At 42.1% G+C, this 12,435-nt stretch overlaps 1 protein-coding gene across 1 annotated transcript in view; it reads right to left on the reverse strand.

Annotated features, from left to right (window-relative positions):
- Nucleotides 1-12,435, reverse strand: part of PMFBP1 (polyamine modulated factor 1 binding protein 1) — a 47,049-nt gene that overhangs the window by 31,408 nt on the left and 3,206 nt on the right. The window contains exon 3 of the mRNA XM_014529187.1: nucleotides 8,546-8,701. Coding sequence (XP_014384673.1) covers nucleotides 8,546-8,701 — 156 coding nt within the window. The remainder of the gene's footprint in view (nucleotides 1-8,545; nucleotides 8,702-12,435) is intronic.

A 12,435-nucleotide genomic window follows, 5' to 3' on the forward strand; every position in this document is an offset into this window, starting at 1 on the left:
GATAAGAACTTTAAACATTTGCATGCTATAGATACCTATGAGTTTAGAGGAATCAAATTTCAAAGACTTGGAGAAATGCCTAGACTTATTTCAAATCTATTGAATTTCTACTTATTTATCTTTAAGTATTCAAAAGATTATTTTTCTTAATTCTAAATGAGTAGACAATGACATGCTATGAATTAAGTCTACATTTCACTTGTATGTGCCAAAGATCAGTATCATTAAGGCATTAATGCATTTCCTATTGCTTTTTTGTCATCTTTTTAAAAAGTTTTCTTTCTAATGAAGACAGATATTTTATTAGATTCTTCTTTGACCTTTAAACTGAGGTCTGGAGGAAATGAGCAACTTGGAAATGATATGGAAGACTAGTTCTTAGAATGATTATCGAGAGTTGGACATGATTCTGGAGGCCATGTGGTCCACTGTGCTTCTCACATAGATTTCTATCCAGGCCTCAACTATTTTAAAAGATGAAGAGCACTGGCCACCTGTAGGAACCTGTTCCCATATTTAGTCAAACTTTTAGCCCTACTTATGGCCAACGAGATTATAGCTATTGTTCCCTTCTTGCCTCTGTGGCCACTTGATCACAGAAGGAAATTAATTGGCCTGGCATGATTTGCCTTTTTGAGAAGTCACAATCGTTTCCACCCTATACTCTGTGCTTTTCAAGTTGATGCTAATTGATTGATGTTAAGTTCTACATTTTCCCTGATATTGAAGTTAAGCTGACAGGTCTATAATTACCAAGATTGTCCTTTTTCCCTTTTTAAAAAGATGAGCGCTTCATTTACCCTTTCAGCCTACAGGGACTTTCTTTATCCTCTTGAGTTCTCAAAAATAATCGCTAGCAGCTATGTAATAACACCTGCCAATTCCTTAAGTACTCTTCGAAATATGTCATAAGGCCCTGCTGATTTGCCTAAAGCTGGCTTTTCAAAATACCTTTTAACTATTTTATTCCCTGTTCTAGTTTTCATTGACTCTCTCCTGTCTCGGGTTGGCATTGCTCTGATAATATATTCCTGCTGATGTTTTTTCTTCATTTAAGAACTGAAAGTCTCATATATTTCTGGTCATTGTCATGAACATCTTTCCCCTTTTCTTGAGGTGTTGAGATATTTCTCTTGTAATTCTAGTTAAGTGTTAGATCACTAGATAGGTTTATCTGTTGCATTTTATATCTTCTACAAATTACATTTCTTGCCCTGACTGGGGATCTAACCTGCAACCTTGACATATCAGGATGATGCCCCAACCAACTGACCTACCCTGCTAAGGATTTAAACTTTCTTGAACATAGAACTATATGTTTAAGTTATATGCATTTCTTTGGCATGCACCTTCATGGTTTAGATGTTTTTCTCATCAGTGATCTCTGCTTACCAGAGATTTACTTAAAAAAACTATTTTGAAATAATTTCAGATTTCTAGAAAATTGAAAAAGTAGTATAGGCAGTTCTCATATACTCTTCATCCAGCTTCCCCTAAATGTTAAGAATTCACAATGTTATCTCCGATAAGGGTTTAATCTCCAACATTTACAGGGAACTCATACAACTTAACAAAAGGAAGATAAACAACCCAATCAAAAAATGGGCAAAGACCTAATAGATACTTTTTGAAAGATTCTTTTCACTCAGTTATTTAATGGGCATGTTGAACACCTTTATGTCTTAGTTTCCTCTATGATATGTACAAGGCTTACTAAGCTGGGGATCTCAGTATGGTGAGAGACAATAAATTACTAAAATACAGCAGATTATTTATTATAATGGAGATGTAGTTAGAAGGCCATGGAAAAGACAGAAGGAGATTGTTACTGAGGGCAAAGTCAGAGTAAGAAAAGACTTAAAGAGCAGGTAATGCTTTGGCAGAGACTTAGAGGATGGTTACAACTTTTCCAGGCTGAGGATGGGCATTTTAGGCAGAAGGAATGGTATGTTATGTGTGAAGACTATAGGGCTGAGATGCTCACCTGTAGTTGGAAAAGAGCAAGAAAGATGTTGACTATGAAGGATAGGAGTAAGAGGGTGGAGAGGTGGGATCCAGATAACTAAATCCTGTGTGCTGTGGTAAAGAGGTGGATTTTACACTGGAGAATACTCAGCTACCTGATGAGCATTAAGCTGGGGGGATGACAGGATAACCCTGGTATTTAGAAAGAAACCTGCATGTGGCAGGTGGAAAGTTATTTGGAGAAGAGATAAGACTTAAGGCTGGCACATGGAACATTTTCTAGGATAAACTCACATGTTAGGACACAAAACAAGTCTTAATAAATTTAAGAAGATGGAAATCATATCAAGCATATTCTCTGACCATAATGGCATGAAATTAGAAATCAATCACAAGAAAACAAAACAAAATGAAAAACACACAAAGACATATAAGCATAACAAATGGACACAGACACCAGGGGGGTGAGGGCATGAGTGGGGTATGGGGGGCAATATGGGGGATAGGACACATATGTAATACCTTAATCAATAAAAAAAAGAATTCACATAACCATAATACATTTGTCCAAATTAAGAAATTAACATTGGTAGACTGCTATTATCTAAACTAATACTTTATTTGAATTTTATGAAATTTTCAACCAGTGTGTTTTTTTTTTTCTGTTTCAGGATCAAATTCCAGATCCCACATTGCATTTAGTATATTTACTTTTTTATTCCTAATGATTCAAAATGATATTTCTGTGTGATATTTTCATTGAGAGTCTATCAATCTTTTAGTATATATTCAACTAATTACTTTTATCTGCAGAAATCAAATTTCTTACAGAGTTTTATGCTAAAAATAATGTCCTCCATATACTTCAAAGATGAGTTTCACAATTTGAAGCCTACTGAATATCAGGCTATTCTCCCCATGTCACGCCCAGGGCCAAAGGAGTCTGGGAAATTGTTTAGAGACCCTTCCATTTCTGGTTTGATCATCATAATATCTCTATTATTCTTTTCTCCTTTCACTTTAATTGAGGCGTATTTTTGTTGTTGTTAATCCTCACCTGAGGATATTTTTTCTATTGCTTTTTAGAGAGAATGGAAGGGAAGGAGGGACGGAGAGAGAGAGAGAGAGAGAGAGAGAGAGAGAGAGAGAGAGAGAATATGAGAGAAACATCAATGTGAGGGAGACACATCGATTGGTTGCCACCTGCACATGACCTGACTGGGGGCGGGGATAAACCTGCAACCAGGTAGGTGCTGTTGACCAGAACTGAACCCGGGACCCTCTGATGTGTAGGGCAACACGCTAACCACTGAGCAACACCGGTCAGGGCAATAGAGGCAGTCTTTCGATTTTGGGGCAGGGTAGGGACTAGAGTGAAGCAACTGACATGCAAATATCAAGGAGGCTCTTACTCTCGAGGTCGGGAGTTTGGAGTTCAGTAAGTGAAGGGATGGCACCTGAAGAGTGAGGGCCTCTTAAATTTTGCACCCTAGGCATGTCACTTGCTTTGCTTCAGTTTTCACTGGGTTTTAGAGCACAGTGTATGATCTATCTATCTATCTATCTATCTATCTATCTATCTATCTATCTATTTCCTAGTCCTTAAGTGCTGACATTAGTCCTGAACAGCTGAGCCCAGTCCCGAAGGGCTCAGGTCAATTTGATTGTAACAGTCTCTGGAGTCTCTCAAAGGGATCTGATCCTTTTGGATGTTGCACAGCCCTAGAAATAATCCCTTCTGATGAAAGGGTCTCTGCTCCCGAGTATCAGAACACCATGGGAAGTCTGTAAATATGTTTTTATAATGCCGTGTAAAGTTGGTGTACCCAGAAATGAAACCAGTCAGGGCAGCTGCTGCTCTCTGGAGAGGCCCATGATGGAAGCCAGAAGGAATGGGGCGGGTGTTGGAACGAGCGTCTGCTTCCTGCAGGCCAGTCTGGTGCTCAGAAACCTTTAGACTCACTGTAAGTTGCCACTGTCAACGCAAGCAAAAAGCCTGTGATGTGTCAATGTGCAGTGGGACATCATTAAAGACTGATTCTAGCCTCCAGACTAGCCTTGCCTCGGAGCCTCGGAGTCGAACCTCAGACCCTCAGAGAGCCAAGCCCAGCCCCAAAGAGCCAGCCTAGCTCCTAAGACTCCAACCTAGTCCCGAACAGCCAAAGCCAGTCCCCAAGGGCGGAGCCTAACGCTGAACCCAGATGGGAGAGCCAAACCTACTCCTGAAGGGCGGAGCTTAGCCCCAAATGCTCCAGTCCAGGCCCAAGAGTCAGTCTAGTAGTCCCTAGGTGCTGACACTAGCGCCCAACAGCCAAACCCAATGCCGAAGGGCGGAGTGTAGAGTCTAGCCACAAAGAGCTGAGTCCAGACCGGAACAGCCGGACTTAGCCCCCAAAACTGTTCTTCCAGGACGCCCAATCATAGTGTATTCTTCAAACACACACACACACACACACACACACACACCCACACCCACACCCGTTTTTATTGATTTCAAAGAGAGGAAGGGAGAGGGAGAGAGAGATATAAACATCAATGATGAGAGTGCATCATTGATAGGCTGCCTCCTGCATGCTCCATGCTAGGGATGGAGCTTAGAACCCTGGTACGTACCCTGCCAGGGAGTCAAACTGTGACCTCCTGGTTCATGGGTTGGTGCTCAACCACTGAGCAACACTGGCTGGCAGAACACAGAGTATTCTTGATTTACAAGGTCATGCCATTTTCTTTCCTCACCACCCACTCCTTGCCTGCCACTCCTTTAGTCAGAGATAACATCTGATGTAATATTTTAATTTTCTTATATAACTATGGTCTTGAATTATGACCTCTTGCTTATTTCCCCAGCTCCTTGTTAGATATCAGTCAACATTTCAGAAAGTTTTGGGTTTCCCCTTTGTTCCCATATTACATTTCCTCGTGGGAGGCAGACATTGCAGGGATTTTCTGAGGGGAGGAGTATAAGTCCACATCTAATTGTGTATTTGTATGCATAGCCTGCAATTTAAATTCTGCACTAAGTGCTAGGGGGGAAAAAAGAGCCTGTTTTAAAGCTTGTTTCAAGCTGTTAGGCCTTCTGAAAAATAAATAGAATAATAAAATGTGACTTAATATCTTTCTCCTTCCAGGTTGCCAGGTATTTATAAGCCACAAGGCTTTCCCTGACTTGGGGAATAAATAAACTTGTGACAGCAATGGTGAAAATATTCTAAAACATTAATATTTAGAAAGAAGTAAATTATGATAATATTCTTCCTGAGAACCATTTAGGAAAACCAATGGATTTCTCTGTATTTGTGACTTACTGGGGAAAGAACAGCAATGCTCAGGAAGATAAGGTGGAATTGCTTTGCTGGTAGCATTTTTAGGGTATTAAAGAGAAACCATTTGTGGTTTTTACAGGGAGGTGGTAAGTCCTAGGAGAACTCTAACAGACACAATTAAGAGAGACCAGATCCTTGACCACAAATGTTGAAGAAGTTGGTGGTTCCTTAAGCAGCTACTAGTAACTTGGGTGTCCAATAACAGGTCTGTGCAACCGGCACCTGCTTTATGGTTGCCAAGAACTCAAATCCCTCAACGGAAATGAAGACTGCAAAGTGAGGAATTCTTGGAAACCCAAAGTGTTTAGAGAGCTTTGGGAAAGTATTTTTCAGCTGGCCCCCTAGCCTGTGTGGATACATTTACAGACTGGTTTAAGGAGCTAGTGCTAGAGTTTCCAAAGAGAGGAAACCTTAGGCTGAAAGGAGGCTGCCTCCACTGATGAACTGCTTAGGCAGCAGGCACGGATTAGTTCAAAATCTCCATCTCAAGAAAGATGACCGTGCCAGGAGGTCTTTCTGTTCACACACGTGTAGGAAAGTGTTACTGAGGATCTTGGCTTGGGTACTGCTGGAAGCAGGCAAGCCCTGTGACAAGGAACTGAGTGTCAGGTAGTAGTTCCTGTGGGGGGTGACCTTAGGAAACTCAGGTGGAGAGAGAAAATAAGACAAGGAAGAGCAGGAAGCTGTGAAAGGGGGTGTTATCAAGCTAGTTACCACTGTGGGCATCTGGCACTGGGTCCCATTGGGGAACTTGGCGACACAGCAAAGAGCATGCCTGGAATTATTTCTGACTGAGGGGCAAGGGAGATAGGTTTTTTAATCTACCATCTCTCCATCAATCATTGATTGAGGGCTGCTTCTAGAGGCACTGGCTCCTTTGCACTTCAGCTCATTCTGTGGTTCGGTTCCCCCATGGAGAAGAAAAGCTGCAGGCAGAGAGCTACAGATGTGGCAATAAAGAGCACCTGCTAAAAAATACCAATGACATATTTAACAGAACTAGGACAATAGTCCAAATACTTATGTGGAACCACAAAAAGATCCTGAATAGCCACAGCAATCTTGAGAAAGAAAAACAAAGTTGGAGGAACCACGCTATCTGATATCAAACTATACTACAAGGCCATAGTAATCAAAACAGCATGATACTGGCATAGAAACAGACAGATCAATGGAACAGAATGGAGAGCTCAGAAATAAGCCAATGCCTATATGGTCAATTATTGTTTGACAAAGGAGGCAAGAACATACAATGGGGTAAAAACAATCTATTCAATAAATGGTGTTGGGAAAATTTGGGTACATATAAAAAAAAAAAGAAAGAAAGAAACTAGATCACCTTCTTACACCACATACTGAACAATGGGCCTTGAAAGGACTGACTCCATCCTGTCCCTCACCCTCCATCTGAACCATAGGCACTCCATCTTGTTCCCGTAACCTCTATTTTGTAAGAACTGCCATTTAAAATTTTCCACTAAACACAGATGGTCCTTTGTTCTGTTAATTCCAGGAAGTAACTAAACCAGATAGCCTCCCTGATAGAAGTAACTTTGCTATTTCTAGCTTCTGTAAGCACGCTTGCTCGAATAATGGGGAAAATAAGACATTTTTGGGGAGGGGCTAGCAATCTGAATCTGTGTCAGTAACCTAATGTACCTTCTTATCAGCCTATAGTCTAGTCACTGCCCCTCTTAATTATCTGGACCTGTAAGCCGCTCTGCCAGCGTAGTGGTCTGATCTGTCCTTGGTTCCTCCCATGCCAGGTGTCTTCTGGTTATCTGAGCTGTGCTCAAGGCTGCACGCTTTTTATGGGATATCTGCTAAGCACACTGCCCCCATCCCAGCACATGGTTTTTTTGTTTGTTTGTTTTTTTCCTTTATAAGCTAATCCCTAAGTTCATTTGGGGCCGTGAGGTTTTGGAGAAACATTAGTTCTCTTGTGGCCCCCGTGTTTGTGATAAAGACTCCAAATTCGGCCCTCTGACTGTGGCGTCTTCTGTTGGACTCGCTGAATTCCAATATAACAATACAAGAATAAGCTCAAAGTGGAGTAAAGGCTTAAATGTAAGACTCAAAACCATAAAAATCCTAGAAGGAAACATAGGAAGTAAAATCTTGGATATTTCTCTTGTCCCTCCCCCCACCCCTGAAATATCTACTGGGACAAGGGAAACAAAAGAAAAAAATAAACAAAAGAAATGAAATGAAACTAAAACGTTTTTGCACAGCAAAGGAAACCATCAACAAAATGAAAAGACAATTCATGGACACAGACAACAAACAATATTGTGATTGCCAGAGGGAAGGGAGGGGTGGGGAGGACGTAGAAGAGGGTATAGGAGGAGATAAATAGTGATGGAAGAAGGCTTGACTTGGGTTGGTAAATACATAATACAATATACAGATGATATATTGTAGAACTGTATACCTGAAACTTATATAACTTTATTAAACAATGTCACCCCAATAAATTCAATAAGAAAAGAAAAGACAACCCACAGACAAACAAACAAAACAGAAACAGACTCATAGATACAGAGAACAGACTGATGGTTGCCAGAGGGGAGGTGGGTTGGGGGACTGGGTGAAAAAGGTAAAGGGATTGAGAAGTACCGATTGGCAGTTACAAAACAGTCATGGGCTGGAAAATACAGCGTAGGAAATGTAGTCAATAATATTATATTAACTATTTATGGTGCCAGATGGGTACTGAAAATATCAGGGAGAACACTTTGAAAAGTATATGACTGTCTAACCACTATGCTGTACATCTGAAAGTAAGACAAAATAATACTAAATGTAAATAAAATACAAACTGTTTCTTTGTAAAAAAAAAAAAAAGCACCTGCTGCACTAATGAGCAGTGACACCTCTGAGCAGGTGGAAGGGGTGTTATTCTTTGGTTAACGTAGAAGTTTGTCTAAGATCGATCAGGAGATGCTGCTCTCCTTATATAACTATAATTTGGTCTTTCAGGGCAATGACCACAGGTGCCACAAATCCAGGTGTGAAAGGCAAGATAAGGAAAAAGACAGAGCCTCAGATGTAGATGACCTTGGAGAGAGCTAGACTGAAAATCCTGAGGGCAGGATGGTGTGTGTGTGTGTGTGTGTGTGTGTGGTAGGGGAGATGTGTTTCATTCTTTCTCATTGCTTGCTCAATAAATGCTCTCGTGGAATGTTTTCGGTTACTGTCCAAGGGAGCGGAGTGGAAGTGAAGAGAGCAGAGGTGGTAGCAGCTACTGAAACCCTTACGTGGATGCTGTTCATCATCGCCTCCTCCACACAGAGCTGATTCTCCTGCAAGGTCTTCCCCTGTCTCTTGCAAACATCATGTAGATTCTTGATGTCAACTTGCAGGCTCAAGAGCTTGCTGCTCAGGCTGCTCACTTCTCTGTCTCTTTCCCCCGCCTAGGCCGTCAGAAAAACAGAGGCATCAATTAATCAACCACCAAGTAAATGCTTACTTTCGTTCACTTAACTGGTTGACAGAGACTTTAAATTGGCTGAAGATTTGTCCATCTACCCTTTGCTGTTATTACTCATTCCGTGTAACACTTACACATTCTCCATTCTCGAGGTGTCTGAGTGCTCTGCATTATTCAGACAATTACTTATTTAATTAATCTTCGCCCACTGCTGTGTAGGTGCCTCACAGACACTTCCCCTGTTTTGCAAGAGGAAGTCAGTGCCTAGAATAATTCCAGGCACCTCGTGGATTGTCTATGAATATTAATGGCTCTGCCACTGATGAGATCAACATATTGAGATGTCAAATGAACTTGTCAAGATGAGTGAATCAGTGATGGAGTTGCTGTGGATTCTGAAGTCTCTTCACTCTCTTCGATCCACTAAACCAAGAGACCTCCCTCACCTGTAAACCTAGTGCTTTTTCCTTGGAGACATACACCAATGGGAATAAAAGTAAAATCCCTGGGCTGATTATATAAGATCAATGCCTCTAAATATGAGTGAAAAAGATGAGTTAATTATTGCTAGGTCAGAATGGAAAGTAGTGGTTGGGATCACTAATAGAGAGTGTGAAGTATAGTAACTTCAGTGGGGTTAGGGGTGTGGAGCTGTGGTTAGAGGGTGGGTGCTCCATTACACTAGGGTGTCACCTTTGACTCCCAGTGTTGGGGTGGCTGGCATCAGGGTGGAAAGACATTAGGAAGTAGCCCTCTGTGATCCTGTCCAGTGCTTTCGCTCTGACACTGTGCAGACTGTCCATAACACTCATGAGGACAGGCACTACCTACCACCTCTGAGTTTCAGATGTTGGAAATGAGGCTGGTGCTTTCTTAAAAAAATATATTTTATTGATTTTTTACAGAGAGGAAGGGAGAGGGACAGAGATTTAGAAACATTGATGGGAGAGAAACATCAATCAGCCGCCTCCTGCACACCTCCCACTGGGGATGTGTCCGCAACCAAGGTACATGCCCTTGACCGGAATCAAACCTGGGACTCCCCAGTCCAAGGCCGACGCTCTATCCACTGAGCCAAACCAGCCAGGGCAAGGCTGGTGCTTTTATGGAAGGTACCTGCTTTATGTTAGGTTACTCAGAGTAAGCTCTTAGACAAGGATTCATGACACCTATTAAAGAAACACTCCCAAGAGCAATCAGCAGGGAAGTGGGGGAAGCAGGATAGGGAAGGAGAAGGAGCCAAGCAAGGGCAGGATTTCAGACAGAGTCCTGAGGGCAGTATCTTTAGCCTGATCCCACGGGAACTCTGGAGTGTAAGTTACATCTCAGAGTCTGTCCTGATTAGATGCACAGAAAGCCGGGTTGTCAGACTCGGCATCAGCCAGTCAATGGCTAAGGGCAGCCCCATGGGAGGAAGGTTCCCAAGGACTTCCAGTTCTGTGCTCTTCTGAGCAAAGTGACTCCAATAGCCCAAGGGCAATTCTTTTAAGAGAGTTGCAGGTGCAGAAGCGCACAGAAGCCATGGTGCAAAGAAATGGAAAGTGACCCAAGCAACAAGGTCCCATGGCTAGTTAGCAGCAGGATGAGGAGAATTCTGCTCTCCCGACCCTGTAGCCAGTGCTCTGTCACCATATCCCACCGATGGCTCTGGCTTCCCAGGGGAGCTGGACACCTGATATGGACATCATAAATCAAGCCCTTCTGGACAGGACAGTGTAAGAGACCTCTTTACAAAGCTGAGGGGCCAGAGAATAACCAGGGGCATCGGACACTATAATGTCAGACTATTCGGAATTCAGAAGGTTTCCCAGAAGTGCTGCTGTCTCAGCTGATTTATTTCTTCATTTCCATTTAGTACCTGGACTTTTTTTTTTTTTTTACCACTTTACAGTTTAATTAGGTTAACGGCATGGCTCTATCATTAAAAGGATTTCATTATCTCAAAACTCTCTCTCTTCCTCCCGTCTCTTGTTCCTCACTTTCAGAAAAACAACGGTGGATGTCCAACTGCCCCAAGCATGTAATTACCAGTAAGACAATTACCAGGGACTCTCTTAAGAGAATATGTGTAGAGCAGCTAAAAAAAAGTAGTGTACAGACACTGTTTTCTAACTAGAAAATAAACCCCTGAGCGGACAAGGAGCAGCAATTTGATTCTGATGCTTTAAAATCCCTTGTGTCATGGCTGCCCTGGTGGGAACAGGATACAGAGGCTCATTTGGGAGTGAGACCCTAGGGATCCCCTCCTCTCCTGCTCCTATCTTTCCTTGGCATCTATGAAGAGATTAGGTGACAGTACAATCCCTGCTCTATGGCCGTGCACATGCCCTGCACTCTTGCTTTGATGCTGAATATCTGCGTCTCACGGCGAGGACCTTGCCACCAGATTGTCCTGTATGGAGCCTGGTACACTGTAGACTCATTAACAAAGCACCAACCCTATACATCCTGAATCTCTCCAAGTTAAAAGTTAAATGTCCTCTCTCTTTCAGGGCAATAAAAATTCCCTCTGCCTCCAGTGTTGGATGTCCTCGGAGCTGAAGGCCTGCTAGCCCAATGCTGTTGCATGCCCAGGACTTCAGAAATAGATCTTTAATGTGCATGAGCTCATCTAATTTGGACATTAGCATTGACTCAGAGTCTCTGAGGCAATTTCTTCATTCATAGCACAAGAGTTTTGGAATAAATAATCTTTCTTTGAGGATTCCCTTAACCAGTTGAATAACAAATGTGTTTTGCAGGATGTCAAATGAAATTTACTTTTGAAATAAAAATCTAACCATTCACTCCTAAAGACCCAATCATACAGGGTTTTTTATTTATCAGAACAAGAGTGGAAATGCTGAGAGAGCAATAAAATGATTTCCTTGAATCATGTATTATTTTTTACTGTAGGAAATTGTAAGAAGAGGCTGTGCTTACCTCAGAACTCCAGAAAGGCAAATGTTTCTGAGCTTCCAGTAAACCTAATTTCTTGCTAATATCTTGCACAGAGGTCACTGAACACTGTTTTCTAATCCCATCTACTTTATGAAGGCTAAATTCCAGGCAGATGCCTTTTGAGTATCAGTACGTAGTAAGGATTGATTTAATCTGACATTTCATCAATCAAAGCTCTGTAACCAGTACCAGTGCATGAGATGAACTGAGAGTCATAATGCTGACCCTCAGGCCCCATCCGACCCTGACCCAGACCTGAAGTCATTAATGATGACTCAAATCACAAGCCTCCTATGCTAGGTAAGTTTTCTCTTAAGCCAGCACTTAGATTCCCAGTTTTGCTTCTGTAAGGTTGGAACTTGGTCACTTTGCTCGAAGGCATGTGACATCATCCAACCACAGGCAAAATGGTGAGTGCTGATACTGCAGTTGCTACTATGCTCATGATAGTTATTGGAAAATAGGTTATTCACTGAAGCAAATTTTCTGATGGATTAAATGGATCTTTTTTTCTAAGAGCATGCCTTCTTGAACATGTACTTCAAAAGATGGGAGAAGCCCTGGCTGGTGTGGCTCAGTGTCGACCTATGAACCAGGAAGTCATGGTTCAAATCCTGGTCAGGGCATGTGCCCCAGTTGTAAACTCCATCCCCAGTGTGGAGCGTGCAGGAGGCAACCAATCAGTGATTCTCTCTCATCATTGATGTTCCTCTTTCTTTCTCTCTCTCTCTCTCTCTTTCTCTCTCTCTCTCTCTCTCTCTCTCTCTCTCTCTCTCT

The sequence above is a fragment of the Myotis brandtii genome, unplaced genomic scaffold (assembly GCF_000412655.1).
Source record: "Myotis brandtii unplaced genomic scaffold, ASM41265v1 scaffold670, whole genome shotgun sequence".
NCBI lineage: Eukaryota > Metazoa > Chordata > Mammalia > Chiroptera > Vespertilionidae > Myotis > Myotis brandtii.